A 15670-nucleotide genomic window follows, 5' to 3' on the forward strand; every position below is an offset into this window, starting at 1 on the left:
TGGTTAAATTCTGATTATGAATAAATTTGTTGAGTCCGACCAACTGATTTTTATGCCGGCAAATTGATTGTTCATAAATAATTTATGAACAATCAATTTTCCACCATAAGTGTGATTTATTTATTATTTATTTACTATAAACAATTATCAATTATTATTTATTTACAAAGAACGAATATTTAAAAAAATAATAATTCTCTGCAAAATGCAATTCAATGGACAAATTCGCTACTTGAATAATGGATATCCTTAAGGTCATGCGATACCTCGAAATCTACAAGAATTTCCGTAAAAGATTTGCATGAAATTGGCGATCGGGGAATCCCAGGAAATTCGGCAGTGCACTTCGGCCGCTTCTACGACTCCCGAGACAGTGGCAAGGACATCCTCCTCGGGGGAAGGTCAAAATTCACTGGGCAGATGCTCCACAAGTGAGTGGGAATTATCCTAATTAACAATTGGGGATGGGCGATTCCACGGAAGAGGCAAAAACTCAACATCCGGTGGATTAATTTAGATTGGAGAGCCTCTCGAGGACTAAGAATTATTCAAACGAAGTGGCTGCCATGATTAGGACTGTTTCAGAGCCTCCAAATTTCTCGGTAAATAATAGGGACAAGTGAAACTTGACATGATTTTTTTTTTCGTCAATAGAATTTTTTTTCTCCGGGGGAATATTTCGATGTCTGTTTCCGGGGGATTTTTCGCGGGAAAAAAAAAACCCGAGAACTCACATCTGATAAGATATTGCAAATGGAAATGTTGACGCCAGAAAAAATAAAAAATTGCGCAATAAAATTCCGCTGACGTAGTTGATGAAGAAAATTTTTTCCCATTCCACGGAAGATGCGAGTGCCACCCAGAGATAATTACCCAGCAGCCGGGATCCACCGAGTCGCCTATCCGCTCTGGTACAAAGAGCCCAACGCAACAACCTGAGTCGTTCCAATAGTGTCCCAACACGCCCCATCCGCTGGGTTAGTATCAGCCAAGTAATTCGCACGCGGCGGCCTCCCCACCTCCCCCCGAGACCATGCGATATTCATGATGCCATCTTATTCCATATTATTCATGAAAGTGTCATTCATTTTTAAACATCTCCTTAGATGGGCCAGAGTGGCCGCAGGCGGAGATCTCCCATGGATAAGTGCGATCTCGTTACTGAGGGCCCCAATGGCAGACGCATTTCTCGGAAAATATAACGAAGAATTTTTTATGCATATGACGATGGAATTGTGCTATTCACCATGCTGCAGGGAAAAAATTTGGGAATACAGTGGTTCAATGTGACGATGCAGAATAGAATTGTTAATGTTTGCATTCAATTCGGAATGCCCAGAAGTCTATTTTTATATTTTTGCATTATTCTCGGTTTTCGGACGCTAAAAAATTCAATTGAACCGTCTAATAACTAACTTTCTTGCTCGGAAAGTCTTCGATCACACGCGCAGCCCAATTGCACCACCATTATGAAGTAAAATCAGTAATTATATTAAATAACAGGGTGAGGGGGATATATCACTCGGACGTCATCGTCAAGAACCACAATTTCTCGAGCACAATACCTTGTTTATTTCTCTCTACATGTAGATATAAAATATACTGTATCGACAGAACGGAAAATTAAATAAATTCCCCAATTGATTTACAATTTTTTTCAGTTACAATTTTTTTCAGAATGGAACTGCTGATTTTTACACTCAATTCCTGGCGAAATTTACGGTCTTTCCAGGCCCTTGGGAATGCCCAGAAGTCCACTTTAATATTTTTGCATTATCCTCGGTTTTCGAACGCTAAAAAATTCAATTTAGCCGTCTAATAACTGACTTTCTTGCTCGGAAAGTCTTCGATCACACACGCAGCCCAATTGCACTGGCATTGTGAGGTAAAATCAGTAATTATATTAAATTGCAGGGTAAGGGGGGTATATCACTCGGACGTCATCGTCAAGAACCATAATTTCTCGAGCACAATACCTTGTTTATTTCTCTCTACATGTAGATATAAAATATACTGTATCGACAGAACGGAAAATTAAATAAATTCCCCAATTGATTTACAATTTTTTTCAGTTACTCGCCCCTTTGAATCCGCTTCAGTCGTAGACAGTTGATTGCTTCGGTCCTTCATGTTCTATCTCCCATTTATTATCCACACTTCCTCCTTTATTCTCAACATGATACCTAGATTCTATTTACAGTTCGTCTTATCATCGATAAAGAGTGAGAATGAATTCAATAGTGTAGTGACAACACAAGAAAAATCAAATAACACCAGAGTTTTGAGGAATGTCTCTGAATCCTAGGGATAAACTCAACTTTAGGATTCGGTTTTAACGTTAAATAACCCGCACTGCAGTGGAGATTTTCGAATTTTTCATGAAGATCTCTCTCGAAGCCCTCAAAATTCTCTACAAGACGATATTCACGTTAACAGTTCTTCACAAAAGAATCACATCTTCAAATTCTGAGGTTTTTAAGAACTAATTGAACTTCATTTACAAATTCCAAAGACCAGAGTCGCCTTAATTCCACAACTGAATCAAAATCATCACCAAAATCACTGAATTATCCGCAATTGCACCATCAGCACTGATGAACACAAGTCTCTCTTCATTTCCCACAGAAAGGAAGATCATTTTTTTCCCAGAAAAAAAATCTCCAAACGTCTCAGCGATTTTTGATTGATCTCGCTCTCCACAAAAATCGTTCCACACCTCCACAACGAAATGATAAAATTTATTTAGAATGATTTAACCCGGAGCATGATGTGACTAGCCGATATCCGGTGGTGGCTGAGGCCTTCCCTAGGTCTTCTTCCACGAGTAGAAGATCTCGAGAGGTCTGTTGACACGCCAGAATTTGTCGTTCACTTGTCTCAAAGTTTGGGAACCACTCAGGACGACGTATTGTCCTGGGGATGGCGCGATGTAAATGCAGAAGTTCAGGAGTCGATCGGATTCTGATAAATCCGTGTCTGGGTCGAGGGTCAGTCGCATCGCAAGGTACTTACTCAGGTGATCGACTGAAAGAAAGAGCAAATGGAAATTATTTCGAGTAAAATTTGAGGGATGGAATGACTTTTTTGAAATGAAGGTGAAAAGAATTGCAATTTCGATAGTTCGGCCTTGAGAGAAATATTCAATTTATATTTAAATGAATAAATTGGAGAAGAATTGTCTTATTGAGATAATTTAACATTAGATAATGAAGATGCTCCTCACCTGTTGCATTAGCAGTGGTCTTGATATATCTGACACTGTTCTCCCTGAACGCCTTGATGAGTGAGTTATCCCCAGCCATTTCAGTGGGATGTGGCTTGAACACGAGCTCTATTTCGTCCAGAGTTGAGGGCTCACTTGGGCCCTCGCCCTCAGTATCCACCATCGAATCACCACCTCCAGTCTCAGCTTCAGCACTCGACGAGTCATTCTCCGAATTTTGCAAGCTCTTCTGTCGCTTTGGGGGCTTGGGTATCTGATTCGCTGGGTTTGGTGATGGTGTCGTTGAGTTTCTAGATGTTGTCCCTAAAATCAAAAATTTATTTCACTGCAGGGAATTCCCCCTGAAATTCATTTATGAAAAATGAATTTTAAAATTATTCTATCAATCTTCCTCCAAAAGTAAACTTCCTAATTTTTTATTCGGACTTTTAAATGTTTTTTAAAGGTTCAATATCGAGCTTTCGATTCGCACCATCATCATAGTTTAAATAATAAAATCATTGGATATCCTTAAACTGTTGAAGAGCAGAAATTTACCTGAAATGGCTGGACTGCTGGCTGGTTGTGACACACTGTTGGAGTTCTGTGACCCTGAATTATTAGCTCCACTATTGAGAGCGGTTGGACCCTGCGACGAGTCGCTCTGATTGGCAACATTAGCTGCTGGATTGGGTGTCGCTGGAGCACTGACATTGGGTGTGTTATTGTACGAAGGAACATTACTGGTATTCTCCGGTTCATTGGCATTTTTCCTCGACCTCTGAGGCCTGTTCTGACTCTGGAGTTTAATTCCCTCAGTGATTGAGTTAACTAGAGCTGCTTGCGAGTGGGATTTATTCAATTTGGCGAGGACTCGCTCCTGATGTGCCTCATACTCGTCACGACTCGGGTAGATCTTGGATATCAGCAGGTCGAAGTTGGGATCTGGTCGGAGGGAGCGTTTTGATACGAGCTTTTTCCTGCAGGTTGGACATTCCTAGAATATTCATCGGGGGAATTAGGAGAGTTTGATGGTGAAGTGATTTTTATGATGCTTCATTTTAAAAAAAAACAACCGAGATCACGTTCGAATCACTCCTCTATTAGTCACGAAAATAATCCTCCACCCCAGCAAATAAAATAAACACAGAGGAGGGTAGGGTAAAATGGACGCTATTTTTTTTTCTAATGTTCACACCTCAATCACGAATTTATCAATTGAAGTGAGTCTAGCTCCCCCACAAATGGGGGAAACAATACCAAATTTAATTGAAAATTAAAATTAAATGTCAAGTGTACATTTTCCCATTGGCCCCCACTCAAGGTTATTCCGAAAATAAATAAACATCTTCCCACGAGTGACAGTCACTCCACAACACTGACCCTCTCGTGCCTCCGATCCCTCCGCCCCCGAGCGATAAAGAAAATGACGAAAACCCTCCGGTACAGTCACCCCGAGTGCAATCGAACGTAAACAAACCGCTGAAATACCTTGTTTCCACTCCGCAGTGCCGTGATAATACAATCCGAGCAGAAGCGATGTAGACACTCCTTGGTGGTCATTGTTTTCTTGAGCATATCCAGACATATCGGGCACATTAATTCACTGTGCAAACTCCGCGGACTAACTGCAATCTCCGTATTATCAATAATCGGCTCTTGGGACTGTCTGTGGAGCTCGTAGAGCGACAATTCCCAATTTTTATTCAATCCAACCTGCTCGGTGGACGCCATTTTGCTTCTTTGCGACGCGATTGCCCACCGAGAGCATAATTTCCTGGACGGCGCGCCTTGTGCGCGTGCGCGTTGCCTTGTGCTCTCGTGTGCTCGTGCGTCCTCGTGAGCCTATGACTCTGTGTTCACTTTGACCGTTACACGGTAAAATAATATCGACTTTTTTTTGTTCAAAAAAAGTATCCATCCAATTACTTACGGCATAGATAAAATGTGAAATTAAATATAAAATCATCATCAATAAAAATTGTGTGGCGAGAATCATCACAAGGTTTAAGCTTTTTTAAGGCCCATCATGACAACAATAATAACTCAACGCGGCATCCATCCGGGAGCCAACCAAGTCAATAATAATATAAAATTATTGGTCAATAGATTACCCCCTGTGATCCTTGGGGCAGACGTGGGGGTTCCGAAGTCTCCCACCTTCGAATCCTAACGCTCAACTCCGATGGTAAACGTTTCCCCGTCGACGATTACTGCTGTGCCTACTATAAATACGTGTGTCGAAATCGCGAAAATTCGTGGGTTAACCTCAATTCTCACCGGTGTTGACGTGCAGGAGCACTCCAATTAATCGAAAATAGGGAAAATCATCCTGAATTCGTGAGTATAAATATATTCTGAGGGAGAAATAGTCAAGGGGAGTTCCTGAAATAAACACGGTCCCTGGAAATTGTATTATTGGATTTTGTTGATCGTTTTGATAAGATGAAAAATGCGGTTTTCATAGAATTTGTTTGCTCGCAGAGCAGTTATTGCTTGGTTTGTTATTTTAGTTTGTTTCGCAAGGAAAGGTAAATAATTACTAATTAATTATTAGTTATTTAATTGATAATTATTGATAAATATTCCAGTTTTTTATATTAATCTTGAAGCATTTTGACGTGTATTAGGTCGGAAAGTGGTTGCTATAAAAGAATTTAACCTCTGAGCTATCAGACTTATGTTAGTAACGTGGATGCCCATGTAAATGTACGGGACCCCCCATTCTACGGTTTTCCTTCTAAAAGCGGTTTAAAAAAATGTTAATTATAAAATTTAAAAAAAATGTTCATATAAACAGCATCTTCTTGTTGATTTCAATTTCTTTTAGTAATAAATGACTGATTAATTCGGTTTCCCCGCAAAATTCTTTCGAGTAATTTTATCCTCTAATTATCGATATTCCGTAGAATCTAGGTACTTCACGTATGAGCAATATTTGCAGCGTTTTTATTTTATACTAGAGCCCCACTACCAGCCTCTTCAAATCACGTCCCCCTTTTAACTCGAGCCCTTCTCAAAATCCAGGAAATAAGTGGCAATGGCCTTCACCCCCCGCGCTCGGGGGCTCCCCCAGAGCTGTGGATTATCCGAAAATCAGCGAGGGCAGGCCTTCGGCAACGAGCCACCTCGGAGAGCGCTCCTCCCGACCCCCTCAGCTGCCCCCCAGGGCATCTTCATGGCTCCAACGAACAGCATGCAATACTCGCGAGTAGTATCCCTTCCAGTCGAATCAACGCGCAGGGGTCTCTTGCCCACCCCTCCGGTCTTAAACCTCAATCTCCCCAGCGCCAATCCCCTTCACAATAACATGTCCCCTCACAGGGGTCTCCTGCCGTTGCCCTCAGTCGCGAACCTCACGTTCGCACCCAACATTCTCCTCCAAACCTCATCAGCCCGATCTTACCCCGACGAAGCTCCTCGCAGGGCTCTCCTCCCTGCGCCCCCCGCCGCCAGAGCAGAAGAGAAAGGCGACGACCCTCTCGTAAAATTCCCAGGGCGCATCGTGTGCACGCTTTGTCAGCAAGACGACTTTCCAGATTCCGTCAGTGCCTTAGCTCACTTGTCCTCAGAAACCCATCGTAACAATCTGTCCAAACACCGGAGGCCCCGAAGCCCTGAGCCACCCCCCAGAGCCTTCGACCCTCCTCGCATCGACTTGGAGAACCTACCAGAGGGCATCGAAACAATGCCAACGAGGAACTACTTCCTCTGCACAATCTGCAACACCAAAATTCGTCCAAATTTCATCGACTCTCACGTCGTCACAATCGACCACCGATTGGGTGGCAAGAAGGTCATCCACAGGCTGAGTGCCTTGGAGTTCAAGTGCATCCTCTGTGATGTCATTATCGAGGGCCACATTGAAGTGAGGATGCACTTGAAGAGCGGAGCTCACATGACGAGGAGGAACCTCTCGCTGGATCCAGAATTAGTTGCCTTGAAAAGATCGTACGATTTGCCAGACGGCATCGTGAGAACAGAGAGTGACCAGTGGTTCTGGTGTTCGCCGTGCTCATGCCCGTTGAAAGCAGCTCATGCGGTAGCGGATTTGCATGCGGACAGATCGGCACACAAGGAAAATTTGGCGGCTTGGAGAGGAAGGAGTGTTGATAAATCAGGGAAATGGTTTTCAGACGGAAGACGAGATCACGAGGGGCAGCATAATCCATATCCATCATCCTCGTCAAGAGAGAGAGATGAAGCGTATCGACCAAGAGAACGAGATTACGAGACAATGAGACAGGCAGTTTCCACTTCTGGATCGAGATCTGAAGGGTACAGTTCCCCGAGTAATTTCCACTCATTCTCGTCGAGAGGTCGAGATCAGGAGGCGACTAAACCCTCAACGTCTGAAGAATATTACGCCCTTCCAACTCTGTTTCCATCGTGTTCATCGACAGAGGAAGTCTATCCACCTGCGCAAGGACGTGATCGTGAGGCGGAGAGGTCATTTTCCGGACCCCAGGTCTATCACAATCCTCAGAATGATTTCCCGTCTTCATCGAGAAGTCAAACTCATTCGTCAACTCGAGACCAGGATCGCCAGACGATTGGATCAAGACCCGAAGGATCTCACAATCCTTCAAATCATTTCCCACCGAGAGAAAGAGACGAGGCAAATCCGCCACGAGGACGAGACCACGAGGTGATGAGACTCTCGACATCAACTTCTCGATCGAGACCCGAAGGATCCCACAATCCTTCAAATCATTTCCCGCCGAGAGAAAGAGACGAGGCAAATCCGCCACGAGGGCGAGACCACGAGGTGATGAGACTCTCGACATCAGCTTTTCAATCGAGACCCGAAGGACATCCCAATCCGAGTAGTTTCCCATCGTCTTCGTCGAGACGAGCGGACGCCGTGCCGAGACCATCGTCACCACTCGACGACAACGACGAGGTCCCAGACATCAACAACTTCCCCTGCGAGGTCTGCAACTGCATAATCACCGGTGGCTACTTCAGCATTCTACAGCACAGGGAATCCCTGGAGCACCGAGCCAAGGAGATGGGGTCCTGCGTCGTCCCACCACGCGACGAAAGCCTCCCCGAGGGAATCGAGCGCCTGAGGACCCGCAAGTTCCACATATGCACGATATGCGGCTGCAAGGTGCCCCCGTACATCTCCATCGAGAGGCACGTTGCCACCCAAGTTCACCAGAGCAACGGCAAAAACGTCTTCACGAGACTCGGCGAGAAGTACTTCCATTGTACCGTTTGCGGTGTCACCCTGACGAACTGGAGACGCGCCCTTGTGCACGTGAAAAAGGGAAGGCACATTGAAAAGAAGATGAAAGCGGGCACTGGTGGTCATAGATTTACCCTGAAGACACCGAGACCCTACGAGAACCGTCAGCAACTTCCGGACGGCATTCAGAAGATCACGAAGAGGAGATTTAAGCGCTTAGTATGCACCACCTGCGGCTGCAGACTCAAACGCTCGGTGGCAATGGCCGATCACCTCGACAGTATCGATCACAAGATGAATGGATCGAATGTCATCCTGAGAATAGGAAAGACAAAGTTCAGGTGCAAAGTTTGCAATTGCATTCTGCACACTATTGCGATGGCACTGCGACACGCGAAGGAGATCGCGCATCTGGCGAAGAAGGCCGAAAAAATGCCGGAGGAGACGGCAATGTTGAAGATGATGTACCAAGTGCCGGAGGGAATTGTCAAGTACCCGCATAAGCGGATTTACTGGTGCCGGGTGTGTCGGATCGTAGCGGGGACCAAGTTCTTGGATGCGAGTAGTCATGGGAAGGATGAAAGACATCGGAGTAGGCTGGAATCTTACAGGAAGAATCCTAGGGGACATGGGGAGGACGTTCCGGAGGATCTGGATAATTATCAGATTAAGGATGACGAGTCGGAGGATGGAGAGTCCTTGGACGAGGCTGAGGTGGGGGGAGAGGGGTCTTCGGTTTCGGGGGAAGACATCGCGGATGAACTATCGCTTGATGATTCTAAGAATTATGAGGCGGAGGGACACGTGTCTGGGGAGGAGGTTCACCCGGAGGAATTCTCCATCAATGATTTCATCGTCACGGATGAGTGTTATGGGTCTGATGATGGGGGGGCAGGACGGGATGAGGTGAGGGAAGGGAGGGGGAGGCGCGAGCGGGAGAGGTCTGGGGAGAGGAGTAGAGAGGGGTTCTCCAGGAGCCGAAGGTTCCCGGAGGGAATTATTCAACTCCCTGATGAAGATTCTCTTCTGTGTTTATTCTGCAACTGTGCGATTGATTCTCGTTCGTTGGAGGATCATCTCGATAAGAAGGAGCATCGAGGGAGGGTGAAGAGGGACATCACTCGACTCGGTAGAAACGAGTATGAGTGCAATACTTGTCGGCTTCGTTTGTACCATGCTAGCAATGTTAATGAACATTTAAGGGGCAAGACGCACCGGAAAAATGTAGCAGATTTTTGGGAGCAAGGGAAGGGGAGGGATCGACGGGAGGACCTTGAGGGGCCGGCGGGACGAAGTAAACGGAGGAGGAGGGACGAACCACGTTCCGAACAATCTGAAGGACTTCGAGATTAAGGATGATGAGTCCTTGGCTGAGGCTGAGGGGGAGGAGAGGGATCTTCGATTCCGGGGGAAGACGTTGCGGGGAACTATCGCTTGATAATTCTGAGAATGATGGGGGGGAGGGACACGCGTGTGGGGAGGAGTTTCATCCCGAGGAATTCTCGATCAATGATTTCATCGTCACGGAAGAGGAACGAACGAGAGAGGCCTGGGGGAAGAGTGAAAAGGGATGGAGAACCCAGAGGGGAGGTTCTGAGGATGTTTTCCTCATTCGTCTGATACTTTTCTTCTGGTGAATAGGGTCGAGGAGCTCATTATCTTAATCCTTGCATTAATATTTATTTCGAAATTTTCCCTCCAGGTCATTTTGCTGATCTCGGCTAGTTTAACGGCCTCAATGAATTAACACAAAAAAATCCATTTATTATTGCCGTTTCGAGTGGTAAATCTCACTCGTCATCAGGGCAATTCATTTATTTCCATCTATTTTAACGAATCACTGCCACCAGTGATTCTGATTTGAAAAATATTATATGATTCAAGGATTTTTGTGTAGAATTTGATAAATATTTCATTCCTACCTATTTAAAAAAAAAACTATTTTCTCCAAAAATGGCCTGAAGGAGGAGAAATTTTGAAATTAATGCAGGCGGTTGGAAAAATAATTCAGTTAGCATTAATATTTATGTTACATAAGTAAAAAAAATGTAAGAATGATATTGCGTATGTGAGTGTATGCATCACTGTGTTCTGCAATTTTTTGTGTAAAAAAATTCACTGAAAGAATAACTCGATAATGGCGATGCAATTTTATTGAAATGTTACATTCATATTTTGACATTTCATTATCTGCTTCATTGCTCCTTAGTGAATAAACTGAATGTGAAGTACGCATTTATATTCAAATTACTTGGAGGATAATAATAAAAGATTGAGAATTCATAAGGATATTATGGTCTCCTGATTTTTCCAGTTGTGGATAGACCTGAAAAGGATCATTAGGTATTTATCTTTAATTCGAATTTTTGTTTTTGTTTTGTACTCACAATCTGGGGAGATTTTTTATGTATAAAACCGCCTTGGGACCGTCTTCGGGGGCTGATTTTTGCCTACACCTTTCCTCCCAAATTTTCGTCGGCTTTAGTAATGTCGAGCCAATCCTAGACCTCGCGGGGCTCGTGTTTACCTCTACATTGGGCTTTTTCACGTGTTTTGAATTCACAATTTTTTTACGTTTTCTCAAATAACTCGTGTCTCGTTCTCTGCGAATAATTAGAGGGGATTGAAGTGATTTTTTAAAGTAGTTATGAGTGCCGAAAGAAATTAATTAGTCAATTATGAATAATCACCGGAAGCTTTTAACCAACGCCGGAGTCCTCACAATTTCAGTACAACTTCTATTTTTAATTTGTCCCTTGGATTTCTCCTGCATTTTTTTAGTCCTGTACTCGTCGAGAGCCGCCTTAATTTCGATATTTCGGAGTAAAAACTGTTGCTCTTTCCACGAGCGAGTGCCTTCCGCCTGATTTCTCAGTCGCTCCTCATTCGCCAGTTTCGCGTTTTCCTTTTCTGTTTTCCATTTTTTTATCAATTCTTTCTTTTCGTCCGGCTGCTGAGTGTGAGGATCAGGGGGTTTTCGTGTTCTCGTTGATTTATCATCACTTGTAATTACGGAATCATTCACATCCCCTTCTGATTTATTTTGGGATTTCCTTCTGCTTGATTTATCGTCGAGACCATCGTCCTCGTTTTTTAATGACCTCATTTTCCCCAGCTTTTCCAAATCTTTCATTCTCCTCCATTCCTTGACAGTGGTCTTCTGCCTCTCTCGTAAATTAAGATAAATTTTGTACCACGCCTCGTGGTTTATGATCTCCTCGGCCGTCAGATCTGGACATTTTTTTCTGATCGAGTGAATCATCGCTGGAATATTCGGATTTTTCTTTCGAACTTTTAGGAAAAATAGGTGATCTTCTTGATTCCAATGCTGCGTGTGGCCTGGATTCATTATGTAAGTATTAAATGTGTTGAATTTATGGGAAAATTGTGAAGCATGATTTTTCTGAGAGAAATGGGAATTTATATCGTTGTCGAAATTCAGTAACGAAGCGGTAAAACGGTCCAAGTTAGTTTTCCTAGAATATCTCGGAATCTAAGGCAGATGGAAGAATTTTTGTTATTACCTTTTTTGTAGCTCTCAGTTTTCTCTATGAAAAAGGTTATTACAACAATTTCGCTATCTCCCTTGGATTCGGAGATATTCTTCGAAAACTCAGAGCTTTCATTTGAGATTTCATTTTCATCGTGATTTTTTTTCTAATTTTTCTAACGCAATTTAATTTACAAAATTGATGATTGAAAACTGCAAGAGATACTTGGATGCCCTTAAATCGCTTTAGTGCTTCGCTGCTGAATTGTTATACCGGTTTTACAGACGAGTGAATCAAAATCCTCGATCTCATCGTAATCGATAACTCCACAGTCTTTCCTATTTAGCGTAGTTTTCCTGGGACCAGCAGCCAGCAATCCGCTGTTCGGCTTCTCGTATTCATGAATATTTACTCTAAAATCGAGTATTGCCTGTTCGAGTTCCTTCTGCTCCGCTGCAAAAATTTCCAGCTGCGACGCTGGGTCAAATTCCTTAATTTTCGTTGACAGAGATAATAGTTTGGATTTGAGTTCTCCCGGATCTGATTTGGAAGAATATTGAAACTTAATTCAATTTCATTTTTTCAAGCCACATTATCTCTATGTAAAATATTAGAATTGATGAATATAAAATAATGAATATAAAATAATTGAAATAATTTAAGAATTGTAATTTTTTTAAATTACGAGCATTCTTCATAAACAATTTATAAACAGTCAACTTTCCGCCAGAAAAATCATTAGTTCGTAATCGCAACAAATTTATTAATATTCAGAATTTGATAAAGTATCAATTAAATTACTCGATAATGAATCAATTACCGTCAACTAGAATTCTGAAAAGTTCATACGAATGATTAATGATTAAATATAAATACCGATGGTCTTCCCATTCTGCACTTGGCCCACCATCGACTTAACAGTCTCTAAATCATCAGAAATATCCGACCCAATACGATAGATTGCGTCCACCACTTCACCCCTGGAGGATAGTGAATGAAAAATAACAATCACTTCAGATATTTGTGCACACATCTCTTTATTGATTCTCATTACCCCTCAATCGAGCATTCATTCCGTGTTTGCGTTAAATCCCGAATTAGATCAGTCTCCACCTTCATTCCCGTGACAAACGTCTCAATGCTCTTCTCAAGAAACTCTTCTTGCTGTTTTAATTTAACCAATGTTCTTACAAATCTCCTTCTCTCCGCCTGACTCATTCTTCCATTCAATTACAATTAATTCGGATTTTATTACAATTATTGCAACAGAAATAGTACTGTTGTCTCTCCTCACTCAGGCGTTCGTTTATTACATTTGACTAGAGGTACATGACAGTCTCTTATTTACGCCCTGTTTATTCAACGATCACTGTGTATTTTCTGGTTCAATTCGAATTGCGTAAATACGCAGGGTCTCCATGGATACAAACGCAGGTTCCCCTTCTATTGGAAATTGCATAGCCAGACAGGTGTGAAATAGGCGTCTCGTGCTCATCCAAGGCTCGAGTCGATCCCTCGGGGGCTGTAGAACTGAAGCAGAATACAATATTATTAATATTATAGAACAGAACTGAAATTAAACAGTGAATCATTACATAACGGATAGGAACACTTCTTCGCAGTCGCTAATTACCTAAATAATACCTGCGACTTAATGAATTAAAAAGCAGAAATAGAAGAAATATTTTTTTTTAATTACGAGCATTTTCTATGAATAATTTATAAATAATTCAGTAGCGAAGTAGTAAGACGGTTTAAGTCGACTCATCTCCCAGCTGAGTTTTTGAGGAATATTTCCGAATCTAAGGGAGATAGCGAAATTTTTGTAATCACATTTGTTGTAGCTCTCGATCGGCTCCACAAAAAAGGTTATAATGAAAATTTTGCTATCTCCCTTAGAATCCGAGATATTATATCCAAATTGACTTGTACCGTTTTACCACTTCGTTACTGAATCAATTTTCCGCCAGAAAAATCGTTTGTTCGGAGTCGTAATAAATTTATTTATATTCAGAATTTTACTAAAAGAATAACGTTTTCGAGAGTTTAAATAACTTCAATTGTTCATTTACAAATAACGAATGTTTAAGAAATAATAATTCTGCGCAAAATGTCATGATTTTTTCAAAATCTTTCCCACACAATTTAATTGACCAATTTGATGATTAAAAATGGTTGAGTTTGTAGTGTGGTCTGTACCAAATTCTAAATAAAAGATACTTGGATATCCTTCAGTTTATCTCATGAATAAAAATGAATTTTTCTACTCAATTTTTCAATCGTAATGAAATAGAACTTCTCACCTTATACTGTCGTTCACTGAAGAACTTTTAAATAGTCGCTCATTCTTACCAGTCGATTGCCCTCTGGAATTGATGATCCCCCGTTTCGCACCCTCGATGCCTCGTTATCCCTGGAAATAAAAACACACAGGAGAGCAGTACCCATTCTAGTCATAATGAAGGAAAGGGGAGAATGGCTTTTAATAAAATAAAATTTACTGGCTATTTAATCCACTAAAATCCCATTAAAAAAACAATTAACCGCGGACGAATCGCGTGATGATTTTGTTGCTAACTTCAATCAAAATTCCAACCAGTCAATTTACAACGTCAGCCGTTATTTTCACTTCGTCCAAATGAAAATCATTTGTCTAGATTGAAGTAAAAAAATTCAATAAATTTCTCGGTCGCATCGAAACCATGTCACGCCGCGAATTGAAAAATGAAAGAACGTGATTTCACTCAAGCCAATCAATCCCTTGAATAATATTTTTCACTGACAGCCGGAGGAATTGAGCCCAATCACGAATTGATTCCCCGAGTGTCAGAAGCTCGTAAATTCCCATTTGTGAAGTGGAGTATCACTTCCAGTTCAATTGAATTCAAATGGACAGCGACGAGAGGGCAGCTTTGAACTACGACTGCAACTACAATCTTTTGCTAGCTAAACGTCTCATCAAGAAGCTGGTTAAACTCCAAGGTGATGCATCGATCGTTAATAAGAGCCCAAAATCCCGGTTCAAGTCGATTTTGCCTGTTGGTCAGTTTTCCACAAATATCTCGGAATCTAAGGCAGATAGCAAAATCTTTGTCAGAACCTTTTTTGTAGCGCTCAATCCGCTCTACAAAAAAGGTCATAACGAAAAATCCGCTATCTCCCTTAGATTCGGAGATATCCCTCCCTGGATGATGATAAAACGGTTGATCCCTTCAGATCGAAAGCTCGTCGTTCAGTGGCTGAAATACCTCATGTCTTTCAATGAAAATCTATCCGAGATGGAGTTGAGGAACGACTTCATGTACCACCTGGTCCTGAACATGCAGGAGGGCAGCCTGAAGCCACCCTTCTCCTCTCAACCGTCAACAAAAACCCCGATTTCTGAATTGACACATCTCATTGTGAGTATTTCTCTCAACGTCGTCTCTTCGGAATCTTGACTCGTCGCTTTTAACAGCCTGGCAGAAGCGACAAGACGATGACAGTCGAGGAGATGATGGCGGAGATCGATGGGGACGTCAATCTGGGGAGCAACAAACCACTCGTCATGGAAAAATCACCGGATGGCGGGGCTTTCTTCGCTCAACAACCCATGCCCCATGAAGGAGCTTTCGCTTATCTCACTATCAGCACTAAAGCGCACAGATCGATGAAAAAATGCCCCTTAGATTGAGTGTCTTACGGTCTTTTTTATTCACCATTTTTTTAAATATTTAATTTTTTTATGTTGTCATTTCTCAATTTTTTTTCCAAATATTTTCTTTCTATATTTTTCTATTTCTCCGT

The 15670-nt window shown here is 42.2% G+C and overlaps 4 protein-coding genes across 4 annotated transcripts; 2 read left to right on the forward strand and 2 right to left on the reverse strand.

Moving 5' to 3' along the window:
• Positions 1-1959: 1959 nt before the first annotated feature.
• On the reverse strand, positions 1960-4990 carry LOC107038187 (E3 ubiquitin-protein ligase RING1). Its single transcript, XM_015257116.1, has 4 exons — positions 4694-4990; positions 3761-4199; positions 3224-3526; positions 1960-3024 (listed from the first exon to the last, which is right to left on the reverse strand). The coding sequence occupies exons 1-4, from the start codon at positions 4934-4936 to the stop codon at positions 2807-2809; spliced, it is 1203 nt and encodes a 400-aa protein (XP_015112602.1). The 5' UTR covers positions 4937-4990; the 3' UTR covers positions 1960-2806.
• A 486-nt stretch (positions 4991-5476) lies between these two features.
• Positions 5477-9746, forward strand: LOC107038172. Its single transcript, XM_015257094.1, has 2 exons — positions 5477-5542; positions 6230-9746. The coding sequence occupies exon 2, from the start codon at positions 6243-6245 to the stop codon at positions 9744-9746; it is 3504 nt and encodes a 1167-aa protein (XP_015112580.1). The 5' UTR covers positions 5477-5542; positions 6230-6242.
• Positions 9747-10588: 842 nt separating this feature from the next.
• On the reverse strand, positions 10589-14975 carry LOC107038173 (coiled-coil domain-containing protein 112). The gene is made up of 7 exons (XM_015257095.2): positions 14188-14975; positions 12939-13414; positions 12761-12864; positions 12158-12424; positions 11084-11732; positions 10781-10996; positions 10589-10719 (listed from the first exon to the last, which is right to left on the reverse strand). The coding sequence occupies exons 2-7, from the start codon at positions 13100-13102 to the stop codon at positions 10674-10676; spliced, it is 1446 nt and encodes a 481-aa protein (XP_015112581.1). The 5' UTR covers positions 13103-13414; positions 14188-14975; the 3' UTR covers positions 10589-10673.
• On the forward strand, positions 14696-15641 carry LOC107038203. The gene is made up of 3 exons (XM_015257147.2): positions 14696-14866; positions 15101-15285; positions 15342-15641. The coding sequence occupies exons 1-3, from the start codon at positions 14773-14775 to the stop codon at positions 15555-15557; spliced, it is 495 nt and encodes a 164-aa protein (XP_015112633.1). The 5' UTR covers positions 14696-14772; the 3' UTR covers positions 15558-15641.
• The last annotated feature ends 29 nt before the right edge of the window (positions 15642-15670 follow it).

The sequence above is a fragment of the Diachasma alloeum genome, unplaced genomic scaffold (genome assembly GCF_001412515.2).
Source record: "Diachasma alloeum isolate Michigan unplaced genomic scaffold, Dall2.0 Dall_scaffold_00279, whole genome shotgun sequence".
Lineage (NCBI taxonomy): Eukaryota > Metazoa > Arthropoda > Insecta > Hymenoptera > Braconidae > Diachasma > Diachasma alloeum.